The sequence below is a fragment of the Protopterus annectens genome, chromosome 3.part0 (assembly GCF_019279795.1).
Source record: "Protopterus annectens isolate FY-2018-M chromosome 3.part0, PAN1.0, whole genome shotgun sequence".
NCBI classification, from domain to species: domain Eukaryota; kingdom Metazoa; phylum Chordata; order Ceratodontiformes; family Protopteridae; genus Protopterus; species Protopterus annectens.
The window spans coordinates 628,159,250-628,186,461 of NC_056731.1; the positions used below are offsets into that span (position 1 = coordinate 628,159,250).

The window sequence follows — 27,212 nt, forward strand, 5'->3', positions numbered from 1 at the left end:
GTAAGGTAGTGGCCCTGCACCTCTGTCTGTCTTCATGGACTGGGTGAATGCTTTCATTCAACAGTCCACCCTACAGGAGAAGATCTCATGGCCACGCAGTACCACCTTCATTTCAGACCTGACATCACAGGCAGATCTGTAATGCCAGGTCTGACATACAGACAGAGCTACTGCTTTGATTGTTTTAGCACTACACTCAGACTAGGTAATGAGATTCATTAACATGGAATACCATGGAATGTATTTTTGCAAATTGCACTTAGCATAAATCAGACTGAATCAATAAAAAGAAAGCACATTTACACTGTTCCCATGTATATTCTAAGATATCAGCAACTAACAGTACTGTTACTGTAAGTGTACCTAGAAACAAAGCACCTGACTGACTGTACCTAGGCTTTGTTGTATTATAGAGAAATAAAGTAACTTTCTGAAAACAAGGCAGAGCAAAAACACAGATATTTTAAGCATTCTAGCCCTGTCAAGCTATGTATGGCTATAAAAAACACAAAATAGTACTGAACACTTATAATGATACTGGAATGTTACTAATGCACATATGATCACAATATCATGATAGACTTTTTTGTAGTTAACTGGGAGGTTTTCTTTAGAAAGACTAAGCAGGAAGATTTGTGTGAAGCTATGTCAGAAGATAATAGTGGTATTTTAGATGTAGTCACTTAAAGTTCTACTTCTTTTCAAGCTTGTAAACGCAGGATAACGGCTTTTTTTTTTGCACTTTTTAACAGGAAGGTGTCGTCACTGAATCCGAAAAGCTCTGTGTGGTCTACTGTCAAAATGCTACTCTGCATAAGGGAAGATGCTGTCCAGCTTGTCCAGGTAACATCAACTATGCTACACCTGTATACACACATTTGTTTGTAAAAGAAGGTTCGCTAATAGGTTCACTTTTTGCCATATAATGATTCCTTCCGCCAGGGTACTTTATGCTGTATGCAGTTGCATTTCAAAAAAAGATAAAATTCATATCTAAGAGTAGATAAACATGAATAAAAACACTTCAACAATGCATTATAACACTGGGACTAAGCAGAAACGTTATCATGTTTGATTGGATAGAACATTACCAAAGTCAGGGATTTAAGTAACAAGTATATGGTTCACATGGGAAACAACATTAAAATATTTTATCAATAATTACCAGGATGTGAAAAAATAAAGCATAGCAGGCATCCCCCTATATATATATATATATATATATATATATATATATATATATATATATACACACACACACACACACACACACACACACACACACATATATATTAACACACACACACACACGCACACATGCACACACGCACACACACACACACACACACACACACACACACAGACACACACACATATATATATTAACACACACACACACACACACACACACACACACACACACACACACACACACACACACACACACACACGTACTCACACACTAACATGAGCATCCATATCTACAAACTTGGATTTCATTGTTCCACATTTTTTTTTCCAACCTTAGTAAAAGTTAAGTGAGTGGAGTGCAGATTGCTTATCATTTCCATGGTCTTCTTTTACACTAATGTTCAATATTTGCAGGTTTTTGAAATTGCACATCACCAGCATTGCACTATAATAAAGAAAACCCTTTTTCTGAAATGGTCTTTTACACACACACATATATATATTAACACACACACACACACACACACACACACACACACACACACACACACACACACACACACACACACACACACACACGTACTCACACACTAACATGTGCATCCATATCTACAAACTTGGATTTCATTGTTCCACATTTTTTTTCCAACCTTAGTAAAAGTTAAGTGAGTGGAGTGCAGATTGCTTATCATTTCCATGGTCTTCTTTTACACTAATGTTCAATATTTGCAGGTTTTTGAAATTGCACATCACCAGCATTGCACTATAATAAAGAAAACCCTTTTTCTGAAATGGTATGGAGTTCCAAAAGAGCAGATGAGAATTAAGTAAGACAAAGTCAACAAATACAGGAGTTTGCATATCACCCATAAGATACAAAATAAATTAGTTTACCATGGCATTTATTTGTACTCTTTAAAGTTAATAGCCAATTGTTTTCTATAGCAGAAACTTGACTGGTACCATGGTTGATCTATCTGAAATTTACAGAAATACAATTTGTGCATATATTTTGATAGTTAACCACAATTCACTGTTTGTGTTCTTAATAGTTCAGGGAATAAATAATGCTGGTGTCTTGAAACCACTGTCAAAAATAAACACAATCTTTTCTAGTAGCATTCAAACATGTTGCCAGTTGTTTTACTAAGTAGTACTCTGTGCTTAAATCTTAAATAGGTCCTGTCAGTGGGACTGAAACCTTTGGAAGAAACTGGACTGCGCTCCCAACTATAAAATGGCACAGTACATGCAATGTGTATATATATATATATATATATATATATATATATATATATATATATATATATGCCATTTTTTTAAATCAGAGATTAACAGAAACACAAGGCATACTTAAGACTGATAAAACCTGTAGTCATTTTAAAATGATGTGACTGAAACTGGACTATGTGTTTTGTTTAGGACATGAAAATATGTAAGAACATTTTACATTTTTTTCTGGATGTAAAAAAATAAAAAACAAAAACAAGAGATAATCTATAGAATGTGTAGCTTTAATTGGTTCAACTTCATGCCTTCTGTTGAAAACCACAGCAATTATACATAGGATGTGAAAAATGTAATGTATTACAAGGACTGTGACCCTTCCTAGGCAGGAAACTACAGATCATAAACAGAGAATTAAAAGATTCTTTTAAGAAATAGCCAGCCCAGGGCAATCAGACAGACTCACTATTATATAAATATAAAAACATGCTTGATTACAGTAATTTGTTTGGGAGTTTGTCATGTACTGTTTCTTTGGAAGGAGTTAAGGATCTCAGCTTCATCGAGTGTGGCGTGATTTAGTACACAATACATAATATTTATTTGGCTTAAAAAAGATATAGGTTCATAGGTAGGTACTAGGCTATCTGCCCGAGGGCATTTGTAAGCCTAACCAGAGTGTGTCAGCTTTCGCCACCCCATTGATTAATTAACTGAGCCTCTGTCAAGAAGAGCCAATGAAGTGATCCCAGGGATATATTTTGTGTTACCCATCCACTCGTCAAGGTTTCTCTTGAAGAGTGTTAGTGAGGGGCTCTGCCTAATGTCGTTAGGAATTTTGTTCCAAAGCATGGGGAGTCTCTGTGACAGGAATCTATCCCTCCAGCATGTTCTATTTATTGTTGTGGCGAGGTTTAGCTCACTAGAACGAGTGACTCGCAGTGACTTGGATTTCTTTAGGTGGAGTATGTACATCAATTCTGAGTTGGACATGGCTTTGTAAGTCAGAGATCACCTCTGAGTAAGCAATATGCCACTGAGTACAGCTGGAGTTTTTCCAGTCGGGCTGCATTGGACATATGTTTGACGCCAGTAATCCTCTTGGTGAAGTACTTTTGTGGTCTTTCCAGCTGTTGGAAGTGTCTTGTGATGTACATCCCAAATAGGGCATTGTACTCTATGATGGGTCTGATGAGTGACGAGTAGAGGGGCACTATAACCTCTTTATATCTAGATGCGAACCCTTTAGTAATTAGGTGGGCTACATAGAAGGATTTCCTAACTACTTTGGCAATATGATTATCAAAGGAGAGATTACTATCTACCTGGGTCCCCAGATCTCTTATTACCTCTTCTGTATTAAGGGGGCTGCCACCTATGTGGTAAGTCATGGGTGTTTTGTTTTTCCCAAATGGGATGACTATGCATTTTTTGGCATTTAGCTTGAGACCATGACTTTGACATCAGGTGTCCGTCTCAGTAAGGCTCTTTTGGAGAATGTCCATGTCAGCCGGAGAGTCAATTATGGCTCCCAGTTTGCAGTCATCGGCGAACCTGGTTAGCCATAGTCCTCCTGTGTTTGCCTGTACTTCTGAGAAGTATATGCTGAACAGCAGGGGTCCCAGGACTGAGCCTTGTGGGACTCCACTTGTGACTGGTTAAGAGTCGGACCTGGAGCCCGCTATTCTTACCATGTGAGTTCTGTCTGTAAGCCAGTTGGAAACCCATCTTGTGACGTAGGGGGTAATGTTCAGGCTGGTGAGTTTTTCTATAATTCCCGAGTGGGTAATGGTGTCAAAAGCCTTGGTGATGTCAAGGTAGGCTGTGTGAACTATCTTCTCCTCATCTGTGGCCTTGGTGACTGTCTCAAAGAAGTCAACCAGGCTTAGTAGGCACGATCTGCACTTAACAAAGCCGAACTGGGTCGGGTCAAGTGTTTGGAGGTTCCCAATGTCTTTGTTAATGAGTTCCATGATGATGCGCTCCATAGCCTTGCAGACCAGGCTAGTCAGGCTTATGGGGCGATAGTTACCAGGGTCAGTTGTGGCCCCTCCTTTGTGGAGTGGAATAACCATTGCTGTGTGCCATTCTATGGGCACATAGCCTGTGGAGTGGCTAAGGTTGAACAATGTGTTTAGGTGGGGGGGTTAGTTCGTTCTGTAGTTCGTGCAAGACACAGCCTGGAACACCATCTGGCCCCATTAACTCTGTGCTTTTGGCTTTTGAAAGGGCTGTTTTCACCTGTGCATCTGTGATTTCTGGGACACTACACTTTTCCGGTTTTGTTGTGGGCCCTTTTGGGGGTGAGAGGGGGGTGAAGTTTGCACTGAATCTGTCTGCCAGGATGTTGGCAATATCAGTGGGTTCAGAATATTTTGTGCTATATTGCACTAGCTCAGAGCATATCTGCGAGTTGCCACTTAGATTCTTGACATAGCTAAAGAAGGCTTTGTGGTTATCTTTTGAATCCTTGGCTATTTTTCTTTTGAAGTTAGCCTTGGAGAATTTTATGAGGGACCTTAGTTTCTTACTGATACTAATCAGGGATGTCTTTCCTTCTTGGGATTGTTTTTTTTTCTGAACTAGTTTCCTCCTTCTATTGTATAGCCTGTTTATGGCAGAGGTCCACCAGACTGGTTTCCTTCTCTTGGTTTTGCTAGGGATGGCACGATCCATGCATCCTTGTAGGTCCTCATAGAGTGTATTTGTAAAGGTTTCTGCATCTTGGACACTGTTATCCTTTAGCATGGGGGCTGTGAAACTTACCACCTCTGTCTTAAGTAAGGTAAAGTTTGCTATAGAAAAGTCTTTCACTGTGGTTTCCTTGGTTGGAGGTGGCGGTGTGGTGTGGACATCCAGAGTGATTAGTTTATGGTCTGATCTAACCAGTGACAGGTTGACCTCCGGTGTGGAACACCTGTCGCCCATGTTGGTGATGACCAGGTCCAATATGTTTTCACCTCTGGTAGGGGAGTTTACCAGCTGATCCAGGGCATTTGAGTTGATAAATTCCAGAAAGCGCTGGACCTGGGAGTTTGTACTTGAGTAGTTTTCCCAGTTAACGGTAGGGTAATTGAAATCACCCAATATCAGGGTGTTCGGTAGGACCTTCATGTTTTCCAGTGTCTCCAGAAAGGCGGAGTGGTGGTCCTGGGTCATGGAGGGAGATCTGTAGAAGGCCAAAATTTGCACTGCAGATTTGCCTGATGTTAGTTGCACATGGATGATCTCGGAGGTATCATGCTGCACCACTAACCTGGAGGTGTAGGTATCCTTGATGAATATGGATACACCCCCCTCCTTTTGTGTTTCAGTCCATGTTCTGTGGCCGAAATGTGTAGTATGAGTTGTAGCCCGGTAGTGCTGGGGTGCTCCGTGGAGCCTTGAACCAAGTTTCAGTTACTGCACAGATGTTGACGTTCTCCGTACTGAGGAGTGCTTCGAGTGCATGCATTTTGAGATTTAAACTCCTGGCGTTGAGTAGCATAACCCTCATTTTTTTATTTGTGTTGTTTATGGAGGTGGGTTTGACTTTTGAGCCTTGTCTAAAAAAGGCAATATGGGAGCAGCAAGAGCCTTGGCCAGTATTCAAAAGCCTAGAGGTGACAGGTGCAAGCCATCTCTTGTGAAGCAACGAGGCTTGTTGAGCATGTTGTCCCAGGCTGACAGACACTGGATCCCCTTTAAATGACACCAGAAGCTTAGCCAACTGTTGAAATTGATCATTTATTTCTTTATACTGCAGTTTCATTCTTGGTGAGGGCAGGATGCTACTCAGGGTCAGGGTCATACCCGACTGGGCTACATGATCAGAGAGCTCTTCCATGTCTCTTTTTATGTAGTCCAGGGAGGTACATCTCAGGTCATTCACACCAACATGAATAATGACAGAGTCATATTTGTACTTGTTCTGGAATGACCTGAGTGCTTGTGCTATGTGGCAGATTCTGGCTCCCGACAGGCAGCAAACAGTAACCTTCTCCTTGTCCAGCCTAGTGAGTGGGACGTCAGTGTGCCTGACTAAAGAGTCACCTATTACTAGTGTGTTAGGTATGTTATTTCACTTTAAGGGCTGTGATTGTGCGGCACACTGATTTTGTGTTTTATGTGTTGTCTGGTTTGTGACGGGAGGTGCAGGTTTTTTGGGTGTCTGCTTTGGAGGTCTCTGATGCTTTTGCAGGTTTTTATTTAGAGCCTCCGAGTATGATTTTGTGTATTTTTGTGTATTTTTTGCCAATGCTGGTTTAGTATGTCTATGTGAGGCTGGAGGTGTGTTGCAAGTGTTAACTTTCTCCTCATGACTGCCTGTTCCAGTCTTGGGTGGAGAGAGCTTAGCCTCTAATTTAGCTATATAATTGCATCTCTCGGATATGTTAATGTTTTGTGGTAGGAGGAGAAGGTTGTCTGTGTACATGAGGCAGTTGTAACATTGCCTCAGGATACCCAGGTTCACCAGCTGGACTGGAGAGTATACCTGAAATTGCCCTTTGGTCATGCCTGAATAGCAGGGTGAGCTTCTTAGTCACTTGGTTGGTGAGGGGTGAATAATGAGCCTTGCCCTGCTGGGCAAATCAAGTGTCAGGGTATATTAGTGCTTGCTATTAGGTTTGAGCAAGTGCTGGACTGTAGGATGCTTTTTAAGGGCTTAGGTTGAGAGTTAGACTACTTTCAAGGGAAAAACTGAAGAGGAGACTTGGTGGAGCTGGGATAAATTTAGCCCTAGCTAACCAGCGCTGCCCGGATGTGCAAAACTGTGCAAACATGGTTTTTACAGCAGGGTAATGAAAGAGATAGAAATTAGCCCAAAATGGCCTATAAACTACTAACTTCTGGGCTGGAACCACTCCTCCAGGGACAGATGGCTGCTCAAAGCTCCCTCTCTCACAGGTGAACAGTGAAACCTCCTTCTATCCAAGTAAGGTATGAGCAACTCAGAAAATTGTAACACAGCCCTGAATTCAGCACTAGCCTGAAAACTGGACTATACAAGCTTAGAAAGGTGGGACACAAGGAAAACATTTTTTTTGAAAAGATAAGGCATAAACAGTAAAAAGTACACTTAAAACAGCTTTAAATGACTACAAACAGTAAAAATACACTTAAAACAGCTTTAGATGACTACAAGCAATCAGAAAAGGCTTTTAAATAAATTACCCAATTAACCAGTAAAAAATCTCAAAACTGAGCCCTGTTCCTGTAGTCTTCAATCAGACAAGTTCTAACTGTACACTCCTGCCACTGGGGTGTAGGGGAACCTTCTCCAAAAAAGAAGGCCTGGATTAGTGCTCAAGTTATACAAACAAAGCTATATTCAGCAGGCCTGGATGTCATCTTTGCTACAGCAAACAAGGTGCACCAATTTCAGTAAGAAACAGTTCAAATATGCAGGCACTATAAGCCTTTAAGCAGAAATTCCCAGCTCAGAAGCGCAGAGTCCAGCCTCTCCTCCCACAAGAGTGCAGACCACAAACCTTCTTAATGTAAAATAACTGTCCTGAAGCCCAAGTGCTTAAACCAGAACTAATACACTTTTAGAATAACAGACACTGAGCCTTCAGTCAGCAGTTCCCAACTTAGAAGGATGTAAGCTACCTGTCCTGCCACAACAGTGCAGACCACAATCCGTCTTAATGTAAAACAACTGGCCTGAAGCCCAAGTGCTTAAACCAAAAGGCTTAGAATGATAGCTACACTTTAATCAGGTTACTACCAAGCAGTAATAAATACAATTGAATACGTTGAAGAAGGCCTGGATTAGTGCTCAAGTATTAGGACAATTTGGAATATTAGCAAATATTCCAAATAAGAGGAATGTACTAAACCAAGATCAAAACCAAAAGTATAAAGTCACAAATAAGAAGGGCTGATTAATGTCCTGAAACTCCTTTTTATTACAAGGAACAACAGCACATGCATGCTTCAAAATGAATGCGTTTTTCGTCTCTTACATTTAAAAGACTTCATCAGATGAACACAAAGTCTCATTCCTAGTCCCCTTTTATAATGAAGGTACAATTGTCTATCCCGATTTACAACAGTTAAACACCCCAATCAAACAATCTATACCACATTATAAAAAGATACTGATAAAACATCATTCCTGACAAATTAAAAATATCAAAGTATGACTTAAAAAATCCACTTTGTATAGAGATTACAGTATTAAAAACCTAAATAATAAATACCATTATTTAAAAAAAATTAATAATAATTGACAACATATTCATACCATGCTCATACAGCGCCATCTAAGGAAATTAATCAGCAATTAATATAACCCACAATAAAAGTATTTTTAGTACTCCTCAAAGGGAGTTAATTTCCTTAGATAGCATCTACCTACCTGTAAAAATACATAAGCAGGGGCTTCTCCTCAAATCTTGGTAATTGCTGGAAGTCTTAAAACAATAAAACACTTGTAAGACAATACAGAGAACTTCTAGTTCTAGACATTGTGTCTATTACTACAGTGAAAGTGCACTGAAGCTGAAAGATAACATTCTTTTATTACGTGGTCATAAAATAATTTCAATTTTCGGCTTTTTTTCTGAAATTAACCTCCTGTGTTTCAGTTTCCATTGTTAAAATACATACATCTAAACAGTACAATAGTGTATGTACATTTCTGTTCTGTTTCAGTAGGGTACACTGTAGATACATTTTTAAAGCTCATTACTAAGTTTACAACCATTTTCAACACACACTTCTGTGCCAGCAGTTTGATATAGACATAACATAGAGTTCTAATACATTTGTAACACAAGCATATGAATCATGTTGATATTCACAAATGACATATAATTATTCACAAAATTGCAGATAGCTGGGCTGGCAATATCTCCTTTCATGACATAAGTAACTAGCACTTGTCTTGTCAGGTGTTAAATCTTTTCCACAAATTAATAAATTTATAAGCAAGCAATAATGCCAGAATGCCAGCCAGGGATGTTACAACAGCACAGACAGAGGGCCTCTACATCCCTAGAAGGGCATTAATTACACATTAACATACCCTGGAGGGCATTATTGCACTTAGAGAATGGACTGTCTGTAAAATTGTTGTGTTTTGCCTACTTAATTATATTTTTTATTACTATATTATTTTCAGTTCCCCTGCCTAATGTTTCAAAGTTGCTGTAGTATATGTAAATGGTTTAGAGGAAGCATTTTACATCCCAGATATATAATTTAAAAATATATCTAGATATTGGCTTTATTTTTTGGTCCCTTACTGCAAAAATGGTTTCTTGCCGGGATTTAAGTCACTAAATAATGACATACATTTCACTTTCAGACTTTATTTCCTTCAAAAATTCATGTTAATACAAATCCTGTTATTTAACTTACTTATTAATTTTTTATGTAGATTTAAAATCTGTTCCTGTGTTTGAGCCTTTGTTCCACCTTTATTTTATGCTTTATTTTGAGCTAAAAGGTTGAGAGGTATACAAACTTCTTATTTGTGTTGGATCGCTCTCACTCTTTATCTGTTTCACTCACACACACCTCGCTTTTATGCACACAAGCACGCATTCACACACACAGACAGAAACATAATCACACACACAGAAACAGAGACACACACACACACACACACACACACACACACACACACACACACACACACACACACACACTTTTTTCTGTTATATTCAGTTTTACACTTATTAAACAGCAAAAACGCTGCTTAGTGAGTATAAAATAATGGCTCAGTCAATTTTGCTTTCACTCACATGTAGGCATACACTTACACACACAGATATAAACACATACACACACTTTTTCTTTTAATTTTCTTTTTTTTTTAACTTTACACTCACTAAACAGCAGAAGTGCTGCTTAGAGAGCATAAAATGATGGCGGCCATTATTTTTTTTTCTGCCCGAGCTGCATGGCAGCTTGATATGCTACTGTGAAGTGGTGGACTCGTTTTTCAGCAGGCATTACTTGTACATAATACCTTGCTGAAGAATGTTTGGTCTCCAGTCAGGGTGCTGATGTACAGTTCACCCATTCTCTAAGTGGAGATAACCACCACACACAGATAATCGCGTAATGTATTACTCTTTTTAGGGAAAGACAACAACAAAATTGCAAACTCTAGAAAATAAATAAATAAATTTGCCAGACAATGCATAAGAAACAGATGAAAGCTGAACTTACGATGTCTCACAGGTGGTATATTTTCCTTTACTTCATTTGCTATGATATATTAATTATAAAATATATTAATTATAAAAGCTAATCAACCTGTTTTTCTAGCTAACTATTGCAAACATGAAAGCATGTGACATAAATAACAAACAGCCTTAGTCTGAGCTTTGGTTAACTCATCAAGACCCAAAGACACAATCTATAACTGAATCTTGGTCAAAAGATAATTAATAGAAGTCGCCTTTCATTAATCAAGTGTATGACAAACTTAAGAGTAATGGACCAGGTATGCGAATGGGCAGTGGTATGCTAACATCAGTTGTAAAATCATCACAACTGACCCCTAAGATGGTTGTTAGCAGATAACACTACTTCAGACACAGCACCAAGCAGAAGAATTCTAGAAATAACCCTTGGTGTTCATGATAAATTGAACATCGCACAGTATATATCCCTCCGCATTCTTCTGTACTACTGGTTCAAGGCACAAGGTAGATACTAAATGCTACCAGCTGCATCAATGGGGGTTTTACCTGGGATAGAGTCAGATGACAAGAGATGATATCATTCTGTAAGCAATCCCAGCAGTAATATTTGGGATATTAATTTAAGAACTCTCTTTTCAAAGACTGAGTATTCTGTATTTTTCTTTGACCTGGCAACATCAACTGAAGACCCACTCATCACATCTGCCTTGCTTGCTGTGTAAGTAAATTAACTAGGGTGTAGTAATTCTCTTAGATTCAGTCAGGAATATAGTGAAGTAGAGTTTAGATGTTTTCTTTATTTATTTGAGGGTGTCCTGCAATGTTATTTTAAATATTACCTATGATTTTGAACACTGATGTTACTGTGATCATATACTGAGTATTTTCTTGTTCTTTAATTAATTATTATTAAATATATTTAAACCTTTCATTGTGGCTGATATTTGTGAGACATATTTTAAGTTTTGGGAGTACTTGCATACTTATTTTGTGACACTGTGGGACACTCCTAATAACCTTGCTGTTTGTCTAACTACCGTTTGTATTAATAGTAACATTACACAGTAAGACTGGACACCCTTTGTTAAGGGCCTTAAAATAGCTGATAAAGACATGGTTGGTGGCAGTGATAACTATCTTATAGTCTGCGCAGAAGAGGGCATAGCTAGCAAACCTGTGCCATCCTTTCCCAGGTGTGTGTGTGTGTATGTGTGTGTGTGTGTGTGTGTGTGTGTGTGTGTGTGTGTGTGTGTGTGTGTGTGTGTGTGTGTGTGTGTGTCAGCTACTTGGGCAGGGACACTAATAACTGTTTGGACCGACAGGGTGCTGGAGGTTTTGGCTTGGCCACTCAGCTGAGATCTCAGCCCTATAGCTGTGCCAGTGGGGAGTCTTATTGGAGATCTGTAGAAAGAGGGAGAAACCAGCCGCGGACTGACTGTGGTCCCTGTCTGCTCTTAAGGGAAACTGCACTCGATGTAGAGAGCTGCATTTGGAAATACTGTGTATGTACCTCTCATCCTCCCAATGCATGTCCCCCACTGTTGCCAGTGGTGAGGATTGAGGCTCCTTGATTACTGGGCCAGTGGTGGGGCGTCACAACTTATAGCACAATTTAAAATATTTTTGATAACAGTTAAATGCATTTATTGATAATGTCGGACTACTCATTTTCTATCCAGAAGTGGTGAAACCAAAAACAAAATAAGGGAATTAATAGAAAAGATTGAGAAATCCTGTCAGGTTTCTCTGAAAGTATAATTGATCATTGTAACTTGCACAGGTTGTGTATGGTTTGAGAGTAACATTGGCTAGAGATACACATTGGGTACTAATGGAAAACTGCACCAAAAAGAGACTGAGAAAAGTACCAATCCTAGGATGTTATGGATAACTGATTAAATGTTGCCTTTCAAGGCAAGATTGAGGAATTGATGAGAATACATATTGCTCTAGTTAGGCTTGACTGAATTTAGCATTTCCTACAGTAGTTAGCAGAAAAGCTCTCCTGGCGCATTGCTCTGTTCATTTTTTTAGACCTGTTATGTTAAGGGGAAGCATTGTTTCAGACATGAAAATACTTAAATATTCCCTGTTTTATTTCACAGAAACAAGGGAAAACAAAGTTCTTAGTTTTTTGCTAACAGATTAAGCAGTCTAGATTTCAATTAACTGAATGTTTTTGAAGTTGATTACTGTGTAGCTTTTGCCATGTCACATGCAACAAGGTTTATGCCTACAAACCTGATGGCCAGTTATTCTAGATTTTAGATGACTTCTGTGACTGTCCTTGAGAAATGCGTATTTGTATAGTCACCAACTTGAAAATTGGTTATGCTTTTGCTGAACAGTGTAAGATAAGAATTACCTGGCTAAAACATATTACATTTTTTATATAAGTACTCCAGAACAATTAGCTTGTAGATCCTTTACTAAAGCTAGCAAGCCTTTTAAAGTCATTTATTCATCCAATTGCCCTTCTTTAAATTACAGCTAGCAGATATTCATGGAAATCTGCTGCTGAGTCCCTTCTCCTAACTGGTTGAACCATTTCCAAATGTTACTGTCCGGTAGTGCTTTTTTGTTGGGGGGAGCTCTTTTCCTTGCCTCCTGACCATCAAACTTTCTCTTCTCAACTCTGAATCCACAGTCTATTCAAAGAACAAAAGACAATAGGAGAGAAATGTCATCCAGGCAGGTACAAAGCTGGTTTATACATTGCTCTGCCTCACCTTTCTGCTCTGTCCAGCAGTCAAGGCAGCCTGAGGGCAGGTTTCACCGCTCACACACACACACACACACACACACACACACACACACACACACACACACACACACACACACACACACACACACACACACACACACACACACACTCACACTCTCTGGGGATATTCAATTATTTCACAGTGGACCATTCTGATTCCCTAAGTCATCTCCATCACCCTGCCCCACAAGGTTGCACAATTAGTGATACAGAGCTAAGAGGCATGGAGGCATTTTGTTGTTATGCCTTAGTCCCTCCCATGACAGCTACTGGGTACATGTGTATCACTGCAGGTACTTACAGTAGCTCCCCCTAAGTGTGGCTGCTTCTGAGAATGTGCAACACAGAGGCTAACATCACCAAGCACATGTCCTTGATCATGATGCTGCATGCCATGCGCCTGCCCACACTAACTGCCCGAATCTAATAACTGGACCCAGTCCCCTCAAGATAGGCAAGCCAACATCAACTGCTCATGCCCACCCTCTCCTTGTCAACTCCTTCAGTAGCCAGGCAGCTAATCAAACTCAGATCACCTGCATTCAGTGATTTATCGCTCTGCACCATGGAACCAGTTGACCGTCTGGTGCTTTTGATAATGACTGTTGTTTACACCAGGTTGAGATTTCAGAGTCTCTGTTTTTTTAGCTTTCTACAGTTTAACTTACTATGTATTGCAATGATGAGTGCCAGAGTGGACAGGTGCAGCTGGCGGAGCCTGTGGTAAGCAGTAGTAGGAAGGCTTCAGTAAAATTCTAATGGCATAAAATGAACATTTGCTGATGAGACACAATGTTTGGACCATCTTTGCCTTGCAATGGTAATAGATAACTGATTTTTTATCTGTTTCCACAGGCTGTGTGTTCGAAGGCAGGGAATACTTGGAAGGGGAGGAATTTCACCCTGAAGGCAATAAGTGTATTCGATGTTCATGCACTGTAAGTTTCCATTGTTACAATTCTTTATAGACAGAAGCTCTAAAAGTATCATCCAACAATGGCATTAAATAAGCTAGCTGTACAAGAATGAACTAATGGCCTTCCAATAGAATTTCTACTATTTTTTCCAGTTAATTACAGCTACAGTGGGTTGTTTAACATGCATTAGCCAGACTGAGAGCTGGTTGTTTGACTGAACAAAATAGTCTTGCCTGAAGATTAAAATGAGAGCCTCAGAGATCTTATGTTTCTGATCTACTTTGTAGGAATACTACAGATGAAAATTTGTCCTATGTTGTAAATTCACTATAAACCATAATTTCCATGTTGTTTTTGATATAGACATTTAGTTGCACAAGGAAGCCATTAACCTGCTTTAATTAAAGGGAAGATGGGTTACCAACATAAGCATTGTATCATTAATGGAATATTTGTTTGACCTAGTCAGACTGCGGGTACAAAGATGGCAATCATCTGACAATGTAGAAGAAGTACATGCAGTTTAGTATTGAGTCTCATTTTATGAGTTCTGGTTAACATAGTTAGCACTTGCAGAAATGGGGATGTCACTGACAATTTGTGTACATCTGCATTCTCAGTATCCAAGTATTCTATCTCATTAGTGGGAGGTGTCATCAATGTGGTAAAATCACCCAGAACCCTCCACCACTACATAGGTGATTTCTTTCCAGCATTAACATCTGGTTCCTAGCTACAGATGGTCTTATTATAAATGGGCTGAAGAGAAATGCACAGCCTGAATTTTTGCAACTGTATATCACCTTTCAGAATATACCATTCGCCACATGAAGTATAGCCCCAGCCACAAAAGTACAGAAAAGTAAAATACCTGGCTCATACCTATCAAATGTCCAGATTTTTGCAGAATGTCTAGATTTTTGTGTCATATTTTTGGTCTGCTCCTCATACAATTTGTAATTTTCTGGCAAACCACTGAGAATTGAAGCCAACAAATAATGACAGTCATTTCAGTTTCAGACTTCATATCCTTCAGAAAAAATGCATACTTAGAAAAAAATCTGTTATACTAGCAACTTTCTAATTATATAAGAGTAATAATTAAAATATGTCATTAATTTTGGAACTTTTGCCTCCCCTCACATTGTTTTTGCTTTTCTCCATATTTATTGTGCCAAGACGTTGAAAGGTAGTCCTGGCTTCACCTATGTGTGAAGACAGAAAGATTATGTCTATAGGCTGTGGGGACATTTTATATTCCAAGACAGAAACACGTCAGACTGTAAAATAAAAGTTTAAATCTGATTAGTTTCTAAAGGAAAACAATATTATCTCATTACACTGGTAGTTTTCATCTGGCTGTGAAATGAGAAACTGGTTCAACAATATTTCTAATCCTACTAGACTGAAGACTCACCATGTTGCTGACACAGCTGAATTGATTTTGTCTTTTATTTTCATACCATAAAACATTCCTCTACATTGATTCTATTCATTCATTGCAATTGTTTTTCAAAGTTTTAAGGCCACTCATTTGTCTTCTGTCACTTCCATCCTAGATGGCAACATTCATCCTTTTTTTTTGTTTTATATGTTTCTTTGTTTGTTTGCTTGTTTATCTACTACTAATTGTAACTATAGTGAGGGCCAGGAAATATTTCATTGCTTAAGTGATTTGCTCAGAATCATACAAAGAGCGCAGAGTTGTGTGACATGTATGAAAACATGCAAGAGCTGCACAGATTGCAGGCTATCGATAATGCAGAATATATTGAGTCCTGAAATTACTGGGTTACATGGTACTCCTGGACAGCATCTGAGACAAGGTAGCTCCAGGTCACTAGTGGAGGATTAGATCCCTGACTTCCATTCAACCTTCTATCTGACTTGGTGTCTGTTAACTGCAGCTCCATTGACTCTTATTCACATACCTTTCAAATGTTCAGAATTTCATAAAATGTCCAGATTTGTGCCTCATATTTCAAGTCTGTTCCTCATAAAAGTTGTGGTTTTCTGACAAATCATTGCAGAGTGAAGTTACTAAGTAATGACAGACACCCGAGTTTCAGACTTTATATCCTTCAAAAAAATAAAACGCATTCTAATGCAGTTTATGTTATTCCAGAAACGGTCTAAGTTTATAAGAACAATATTTAAAATCTTTCCCTATTTTTGGGCCTTTTCTGCACCATTATTTTAGCTTTGTCCAGATTTCTTGTGCTAAGAGATTGAGAGATATGTTTATTCATGTGATAACATTGCTGTGATCTGTCATTGTGACCTTTACAATTTGTGCAAATAATGATAACTGTGACCTGTGCACCCTCTGGCCTAAATGGGTAATGTGCCATTCAGTGCACTGTCCATGCATAGCCTGGTGTGATAATATATGCATCAGTTTTGTTCTGTGTCGTTTTTAACATGGCCAATAGTGGTAGAATAGACCTCACCTGTTTGTCAGTGCTACAATATATTCTACCCATCAATGGATAGCTTAAAGAAGTTGATTGCTTTAACTTACTGTCTTGCAAAGTCTGTAAGTAGCTCAGCCTTTCTGAAATTGTTTGTTTCTCTTTCCTTCAGCTCATAAGGCATCAAAGGTTGGAACCCTTATATGACAGCTAAATAATGTCCTTTCAGTGGCTGATGCGTCCTTAGCTTACAGTATGAATGTTTGATAAATATTTCTAATTAAAATATGATATTTCTTCCCCACTACCTTGTCTTGCCTCTAAACTACATGGCATGGAAGTGGCAAACCAATCTTAAGTCCATGGACAATGGTGCTGCCTCCTTTAACAGGCATTCAGCTTACTTTAGTCTCAGTGATTGAATTTTATAGGTACTTGGAATTGACAGCTGGAGTAATCTGGGACTCAGCATAAGAAAAACCCTGGCATTATTAATGCCCATAATTAAGTTATGTAGAGTTCTGAATGTATATGATTCACCTATTCATCCTTTTTATGCAATGACAACAGATGTTCATTGTCTTATGTAGTTGTAGAATCGGCTACCTACAATGCGCCAGTTACACACAGACAATGAATTGCTATTAAATATTGTCTCCCAGACTGTACGGCTGCAGAAACACTTTGTTGTTGACTCTGTTTATGTAAGCTATATATGAATTCCTTTGTAGTATGCAAATGACAATTTACTCTTAGACATGGCCCTAATTAACTCCGAGATTTTATTATTGCTGAAATAAATTGTTTCATTTTAAGTATGTATTTTCCATGTTTGAATTAACTGTATTATTTACTACCTCTCATATGTGAAACTTGTGCTCTCAACTAAAAAACTTTTCCACCTTGGCCAAAGTAGGTCTCTAACAGAACATTTCATTTAATCAGATAATAAACAGTAAGCAAATTAAATAAACAATGTGGTGTGAACCCTCAGAAATGAGTTTTCAGCATTTCACAAATACCATGCATATTTCAGCACTCTACATTCAGAATACAATTATCTAACATTTAATACTTGGCAATTCAGATTTTGAATTTTGCAGTTTCAGTATTTAGACATGTGCATTCATCTTGTTGCAGTTAACATACAGTATGCCGCATTCATTATTCTAATCACTCCAGCATGTTAATCAGCCTGCAGCCAGCATTCTGTGGTTTTAGTATTCATGAGTGCCCATTCATCAAGCAAACATAAGGGCCTTTACCTAATGTCTAACTTTTCACATTCTGTGTACAAACTGCAGTATCCCAAATGTTCCGCATGTGTCCATACAAAAGGAACCCCCTGCCTGTCAGTCTGCATTTCCATGTAAGAACTACTGCACAGAATGTTTCTCTGTTAATGCTGGGTGTTTGAGGGCCATTTCTTACTTGTGTCTCAAAGCAGTGCACTTGGATAATGAAATATCATCTTAAATATCACATTACTGTCAGCAGTAGCCTGATGCTTTGCCTAATCTCACAAGATAATAGGGTACAGGTTGCACCCCACATCATAATTATATCAAGTCAGTTGTCACAATACATACAACACCGACTCACATGTTAGTACCCAAGTGTCCTGACAAGTAGTATGCTGTGACATGAATTTAAGAATTCTTTTTGGTATCACAATAACCTTGCCTTTTACTATATAATACATTACAACATTTAACTAAAGTATAAAATGACTTCATCTCTTATATCAATAATACGTTGTTGAAATAATGAAATTATGACAACAAAGGATTAGAAGTTCTTTTCTGAGTTGTTGCATTTTGCTGTCAGCAGGGGAGTAGAGTTAGGATATAGACCACATGTGGATAAGAAGTATATTTTTTAAATTTCAATTTATTTTTCTCCTGAGACTCAGCCTGGTGTTGGATGCTTAGGTTCACAGGTGTGTAGTTGGCTAACAATCAGTGCGGCCTTTTTAAGCTTAGCCATGCATTACAAATCTCTGGCAAGTTTAAGTCCCCTTGGTAATGTAAACAGGTGCTTGGAGTGTAAAACATTCACAAACAGAGACTTGAGAGATAAATTATGTACAGGCTACCAGTGTTTATTAGAGACATAGGTACTAAACTAGGGGTGAATTCCCAGTTCTGCCATTTTCCCCATCATTACGTCTGTACATTATCTCTCAATCACCTCCACATATCTTGTAGTAGACCCTGGAAGTGTGCTGTTGCAGGATATGTGTGCCAGGTGTGGCCTGAGGCAATGAGGGGATTTACACATTAAGTTCTATTCCGGGTTGAATCTCTGTGTAATGTGCGGCAGTGTGCCTGAGCACTCTAATAATCATGCCCACTCCTGGAAGCTAGGACCAAGGTGCTTCTGGACATAGCCACCTAGATACTGCTTAGGAGAATAGAAGCACAGTTACCCAGTGGTACTTTACCCCTTCCTGTCATCATAGAAGGTTACTAGGCTGATGGCCCTAAAGCTTTTTAAGCCTAGCCATTCATTCCCAATTTCCCAATTATCAATGCCCAAGTGCTAGAATGGTTTTGGTATACGCTTGTGCCTTAGGGAATCTAAAAACTGCCCTTGTCCATAAGGGCCACAGGTGACAAGCTGGGGTGAATTTGCGATTTCCCATCCATTGTTCCAAATTGCATTTGAATAGACTTAGGGAAGAGCTCTGTTTTACATGAATGAGGAGTTCCACAAGACACTTACCTGTCCCTCCAACATGTTTTGTTTATGCCACAGATAAGGTTTAGATCCTTAGACTGTGTTATTCTAGTGCTGTTTGTTTTGCGAATGTGTAGCAGATCCATCAGGGCTGGATTGGAGAATGCCTTGTAGATTAGGCATGGATTGCCCCTCAGTGGTCTGTAGGAGACCAAGTACAAGGATAGGGCTTTGAGGCTGTCCACAGTAGAGCATATTATTTACACCATGTATTATTTTAGTGAGGAAAATCTGTGGCTGATCCAGCTGTTGCAAATACCTGGTTAGGTACATGCTGAAGGGTGCATTGTACTCAATTATTAGTCTAATTAGGGCTGAGTGTAATGGGACTATGATCTCCTTAGATCTGTATGCCATGCCCTTACTTATAAGTTGTACATAGATAAATGTTCTCACTACCAAGGACACATGGTGATCAAACTTCAAGTTACTGTCAACCTCAGTTCCCAAGTCCCTTACCACTGGGTCTGCTCTTAGGGGAGTGTTATCAATTCCAAAAACAAACCAAGACTGCTGAGTGAAAATGCTGAGTGAAACACCAATGAAAGTAACTAGTACAGAAAACGCCAGGCCACCACTGCTTACAAGACTGCAATTTATTCACAAATAGTAACGGTGAGCTCTAGTGCGGAATTCAGTACCACTTCATTAGACCAACATAACACTTTCAAAATAAAACAACAGCGATTTACACTAAAAATCAACAATCACTTACTAAAATTAAATCACATGACATAAAGTAAACAACCTTAATAGTCTTCCACAAAAGGAAGAATGGAAACAGACATCACCAGTAAAATCATTCATGCAAGACGAGCCCCTTGAACCAACCCCAAGATCGGTCAAACCCAATCCAATCATAAAGCTGACATATCACCTATCAGATCACTTCTAAGAGCCAAGCCCACATACTAATGATTCAGTGGGAATGATTTCAAGATGGGCTTTAACAAAACCCTGTCAAGACCTGGTTCAGTAAAAGATTTTAACAATAAAATCCACCTTTGCTCTACACATTTGGTCCTGTTTTTTAAATTACCATCTCTAGCGCTAACATATACAGCCTCCAGGGCAAAAAACTTAAAAGTATGTCATGAACCACATTCCATAACATGCTTTGCAAGAGCATTCGTCTCCTTTCCTTTCAGTATATTGTTTTGACGCTCTAGAATTCTATCCTTAAAGAATCGGTTTGTTTTACTGATATAGAATGCTTCACATAGTATGCTATATTCCTAGTTTTACAGTTTGCAAAAAAAAAATCAAATACAATGTCAAAATTATTCAATTTGTGAATAAAAGGAGTACAAGTTAAGTACACTAAGGTCCTCTCAGTATTGTTTTTCCTGTTGTGAACCAGGCTGAGTGTCTGTTCCAGGTGTGAATATAAGTAGTTCTCACTCAGGGCTAAATATTCATGTAAACATGTTAATACTTTTAGCCAAAAGTTAGGTATTGCATCTGGACCTGGAGTTTACCATTTAGGAGCTATTCTTAATTTTGTTTTACTTTCTCTGTCTGTTACTTCATCCCATTTGATATCCTGTATGTTTAAACTTCATACTATTTCTTTTAATTCTTCAATCCATTCAGCATCTTAGAAACTAAGGGTAATGCTGCTAAACGCCAGAAGTCTTAACCTCAAGATGCACGCACTCAAAGCTCTCCTCAGTATGGAGAACATTGATATCTGTGCAGTGACAGAAACCTGGTTCAAGGCTCCAGAGAGCACCCCAGCACTACCAGGCTATACCTCATATCATGCTTTTCGGCCCCAAAACCAGGACCGAACCACAAAAGGAGGGGGAGTTTTCATATTTATCAAGGATATCCACACCTCCAGGTTAGTGGCATTGCATGAAGTATCGGAGACCATCCATGTGCAACTAGCAGTGGGCAAGACTGCTTTTCAGTTTATAGCATCCTACAGACCACCCTCTCAAAGTCAGGAATCACACTTGGCTTTCCTGAAAACATTGGAGAACATGAAAATCTCTCCGAACACCATTATATTGGGCGACTTCAACTACCCAAACATTGACTGGGAGCACTACTCAAGCCCCAGCACCTTAGCCCAAAGGTTCCTGGAAATTATAAACTCAAATGCTATGGAACAACTAGTCACCACTCCCACAAGAGGGGACAACATACTAGACCTGATCATTACCAACATGGGGACTCTATGCTCCACACCAGAAGTATATCTCTCATTGGTAAGATCAGACCATAAATTAATTTCACTGGATGTCCACATCCCGACCCCACCCCCAGCCCAGAAAACCACAGTGAAAAACTTCTCAAAAGCGAACTTCTCACTTCTCAAAACTGAAGTGGAATCCTTCAAGGCCCCAGGGCCAGTGGAAACTACGGCCCAAACTGCAGAATCCTATATAAACGCATCCTACGGACATCTCCAGGAATGCATGGATCATGCTATCCCAAACAAAACCAAGACCCAATCATCCAAAGACAGGCATCCAGTCTGGTGGACCCCAGCCATAAATAAACTGTACAACAGAAGGAGGAAGCTACTACTACTAGAGCAAAATCCCTAATAGGGAAGGCATCTCTGATCAGTACTAGCAAAAAATTATGATCCCTCATGAAATCCTCCAAGGCCAGCTTCGAGAGAAAAATTGCACAGGACACCAAAGACAATCATAAGGCTTTTTTCAGTTATGTTAGAAACCTGGGATGCAACTCCCAGACTTGTTCTGAGTTGATTCTAAACAACAAAAAATGCACTGAACCCACAGACATCGCCAATATCCTGGCAGACAGGTTCAGTGCAAACTTCTCCACCCCCTCCCACCCAAAAGAGCAAGTATCTATCCCAGCAGAGGGCTGCCTCCCAAACATCTCTGATGCTCAGGTGAAGGCTGCCCTCTCCAAAGCAAAAAACACTACTTCCATGGGACCAGATGGCATCCAAGATTGCGTCCTACATGAACTCCAAGAGGAACTAATCCCTCAAATAAAACAGCTATACAATCTCAGCCTCACTACAGGATATGTGCCCACAGAATGGTGTACAGCAACAGAGATCCCACTCCACAAAGGTGGAGCCTCTATGGACCCTGGAAACTATCGCCCCATAAGCCTGACTAGCTTAGTCTGCAAGGCTATGGAGAGGATCATCATGGAGCTCATAAACAAAGACATTGGGACCTACAGACACTAGATCCTACCCAGTTCGGCTTTGTCAAGGGCAGATCCTGCCTTTTGAACCTGGTTGACTTCTTCGAAACAGTCACCAAAGCCATAGATGAAGGGAAGGTAGTCCACACAGCCTATCTGGACCTTGCAAAGGCATTTGACACAATACCCCACTCGGGCATCATAGATAAGCTATCCAGCTTAAATATAAACCCCTATGTCACAAGATGGGTCACAAACTGGCTCAAAGACAGAACCCACAGAGTGAGAGTTGCTGGAGCCATGTCCGACTCGAAACCGGTCACAAGTGGTGTCCCACAGGGTTCTGTCCTAGGACCACTCTTGTTCGGTATATACTTTTCCGAGGTCAGGCAAACGTGGGAGGACTATGGCTCACCAAGTTCGCAGACGACTGCAAATTGGGCGCCATAATCAACTCTCCAGCTGACACAAACATCCTTCAAAAAGGTTTCACAGAGACAGATAACTGGTGCCAGCACCATGGTTTAAAGCTAAATGCCAGAAAATGTATAGTCATACCCTTTGGCAAAAACAATGTGCCCACAAATTACCACATAGGCGGAAACCCATTAAGTATAGAGAAAGTTATTAGGGACCTGGGGACCCAAGTTGATAGCAATCTCTCCTTTGAAAACCACATTGCCAAAGTGGTTAGAAAGACCTTCTACATAGCCCACCTCATCACGAAGGGTTTCACATCTAGATCAAGAGAGGTAATCGTGCCCCTTTATTCATCCCTCATCAGGCCCATCATAGAATACAATGCCCCTTTTGGGATGTACCTTACTCGACACCTGCAACAATTAGAAAGACCCCAAAAGTATCTCACCAAGAGGATCAAGGGTCTCAAACAGATGCCATATGCTGCTCGGTTAAAAAAACTCCAGCTCTACTCAGTTGCATACCGCCTACTTCGAGGCGATCTATGCCTGACATACAAAGCTATGTCAAATCCAGAATTAATGGACATGCTCCACCTCAGTAAATCTAAATCCCTTAGAGCCACACGCTCGAGGGACTTGAACCTCAGCACAGAAAAAAAATGAACTTGCTGGAGGGACAGGTTCATAACCCAGAGGCTCCCTTCACTCTGGAATAGAATTCCAGTTCATGTGAGGCAGAGCACCTCACTGAATGTCTTCAAAAAGAATCTCGATAGGTGGATGGGGGATCATAGGTTTGTCCCAGGGATTACTCCTGTGTCACTATTGGACAGAGGCACAGTAAACTAAACCTTAAAAAAGGGCACAGTATACTCAAATCAAGGGGTGGCGTAAGTCATACAGAATCGGGCTAGGCTTATAATTGCCCCAGGGCAGATAGCCTAGTATGAACCTATGAACCTATATGTTCCACAAGGTCTTCACATATATTTCTGCAAAATGTAGCTATTTCTTCTTTTTTTGGTGCTTCTATTCTTTTTGCTTTGTTTCCCAATTCTCTATAAAACGTTTTGGGGTTATCAATGAATGGCTTATTTTGTACTTTTCCTATATATTTATCGGCATATCTTCTAAGTGTTTCTACCTGTGCTGATATCTTTACTTATTATTTGCAACAGTGTATGATAAATCCTGGTCTGTTCTGATACTGTATGTTGCTTTTATCACATCTATCTTTCTAAGTATTTTTGCCGATCTGTTCCCCCTTATATACTCTTCTAGCAGTGACCCGTCTTGTCTTAATTGCTTTATAGATTTCCCTATTTGATGCTTCCTTGATGGCATTTGATTTCTTCCCTTCCTTTCCCTTATTGCTCTGTTTTTACAGTAAGACTTTATCTGTTATTAACTTAGCTGTACACTAATATAACCAATTTACTTCTGTTATATCGCATGAATTTCTGTTAATAGTTTTGATTACTGTGTTCATTTGTTTCATCAAACTTCTGTCATTTTGGCTGTTATTGACTTTCAGTAATCTATTTATTTCATCAATTTTAATGTCTTTCCATCTCTGTTAAATCAAGCAACTCTTCCCTTAGATCATTTTTTTCTAAACTGAGGGCACAATCTTTGTTCTTCATTTCCTGCGGGCATTCTGTAGAAAGTTCCACATCATCTTCCTGTGCCATATTCTCCTCAGTTTTATCCTGTGTCATCCTTTGCCCCTTCATATGGGAACTCATTGACCTGTTACTCCACAACAATGACTTCATCAGAGTTGCCACAGTTTTCTGCTCCTTCCCTTGCTGTGCATCCCCAACTGAACTGCTGAATGTTTGTACTAGTTTTCTACTGAATGCTACAAAGTATCTTCATGTGGCAAGTGATCAGATGTTTCCAGTTCTACCTGTTTCTCCTTAATATTGGGGCTCACTGTTCCACCATGCTGTGATGTTACCAGAGTTGAATTTTCTACACTAAATCCTTTACTTTGCAGGCTATCCACAACTTCAGCTTCTGTTTCTTTAACTTCTCCATTACTAACCTTCTTTTGTACTCCCCCCTTTGTTTTCTTATTTTTGTATTGTGAAATTTTCCATATCCAGCTGCTGTTGCCTGTATTTCTTTTCAAGTACCTTTAGTGCTGCTTTTTGTATTGATTAGCTTTGCTTTCTCCTTTGTATAAATATAAAAAAAAAATAACAAGCACATGAATCTGCCTAGCTCCAACCCCACCAACATGAGTGTTGAGGAAAAAATAAGAAAAGAGAAAAACTAGCAGTCTTATAATTTCGTTGAGGAGCTCAGTCACAATAATTTCCAAAAATCCTGTGCATCAATTGTTACTGAGGACTGCTTGTCTGTGACAAATAAAGGCTTGCTGGTTTGGAGCACTACCTGGGTTTCATGATTTTTGGAAATGATTGTGACTGAGCTCATCAGCAAAGTTTTAAGACTACTAGTTTTTCTGTTTTTTTTTTTGCTTTGTATAAATATTGCAATATATTAAATCTCTTTTTCTTTCCATGCCCATATTTCTTCTTCTTTAGCTGTCTCCTGCTCTACCTGTTTCTCTTTAATTTGGGGACTTATTATTCCATCATGCTGTGACATAACCTGTCTTAGACTTTCTACACTTAATCATTCACTTCACAGGTATTCCATAACTTCCTCTTCTATGTATTTAATTTCTGCTTTACTAATCTTCTGTTCTACATTCCCCCTTTGTGATCTTATTTTTTGTACTTTTCCATATCTGGGTACCTTTGCCTGTATTTCTCTTGAAATAGCTTTAGATCTGCTTTTTTGTATTGATTAGTTTAGCTTTTGCCTTTGCAATAAGTATTCCACCATATCAGATCTCTCTTTCTTTCCCATTTAGTGTTTCTTTTTTAAACCCTTCAAAAATCTTTTTTTTTTTTCTTTATATTGTCACATTTCTTCAATTGTTTCTTTTTCCAAATGGTCCAAAGATTCTTAGTTGGTATTATGTTTTTTCATAAATCTGTTGTATTAATGAACATACATTTTAATTTGAAGCTTTTGACAGTTTTTCTTGGGCAGTATTTTTCTTTCGTCTAATTTCCCACTTAATATTTTTGAAAATCTTCTATATGGAAATTCTGGACTTCTTACATAATAGTAGCAACCATATGCTTTTGTTCACTGTAATGTCAGTTTTTTCCCCATGGTCATTTACTATCCAGAAGCTGCTTTGGCATCTAATTGAAGCTGAAATTCAGACTTAGAGTACAAGCATTAAGCAGATAGGTTTGTAAAAGTTGTTGTTGTGTCTTTCGGCTTTTTCCGGTTAGGGGTCGCCACAGCGGAACTCAGGTCCGCTAATGATTGGCAGTAGATTTTTATGTGCTGAGTTGCCAGCCCTGACGCACAACCTTCAACGAAGGTATGCCCATTCACGCATGTCTCCACACAGAAGATGCTCTAGCTGAGAATTGAATAGGACAATGTCCCTACTGTGAGGCGGCAACGCTACCACAGCACCACCACCACAGTTTAAATTGTCCCACTTTTTAGGTCTTTGATTCTGCCATTGTTTTTAGCTTTGCCCAGATTTCTTGCATTTTGAGGTTGCAAGGTAGGCTTGGCTTGTAGCAGTAGCATTATTTCTGCATGGGTGCAAAGACATTTGCAACCCTCCCTTTATGAAGGCATCATGGGAGGTAAGCATACTTAATGGAGACAAATATTTCAATGACATACAGAGCTTTAATAATCAACTTAGACCAAAAACTCAGATTTCACTGAGCAGTGAAACATTTTGCTTGTATTAGGGTTTTATTATTGTATCATAAGTATAGAATATAGTTAAATTCTAAAGCAAAAAACAAAAGAAAACGCCATGGCAAGTATATTTTGTTGCCCACATAAGCCAATGCGCTCAAGTAATAGTTTTAGTTCAGGAGAAATTTGAATGCATCATTTATAAAGAACAGGTTAGATGTCCCTGTTTATGTTTCAGTGTTTTCCTTGGTCTTTATTGTTGGCTCCTGTAAGCATTTGCTATGAAGCCTTTGTATTTTCATATTTTTTCAGGAAGTTTTCACTATATTTTAATACATTTTTAATCTCCTCTATACAGCCTTGATAGCTGTTGTGCAATGGATTGAGACACTTTGCACCTCCATTATAGACAGATGTTGAGAGTGCATTATTTCCCATAGCCTCCACACATAAATTCATAGTGTGTGAGTGCCTAGGTTTCTGTGCAATGGTGACATGAGACACCTCATTCCACT

At 39.2% G+C, this 27,212-nt stretch overlaps 1 protein-coding gene across 1 annotated transcript in view; it reads left to right on the plus strand.

Annotated features, from left to right (window-relative positions):
- Positions 1-27,212, plus strand: part of BMPER (BMP binding endothelial regulator) — a 1,202,087-nt gene that overhangs the window by 583,868 nt on the left and 591,007 nt on the right. The window contains exons 5-6 of the mRNA XM_044065026.1: positions 753-843; positions 14,179-14,261. Coding sequence (XP_043920961.1) covers positions 753-843; positions 14,179-14,261 — 174 coding nt within the window. The remainder of the gene's footprint in view (positions 1-752; positions 844-14,178; positions 14,262-27,212) is intronic.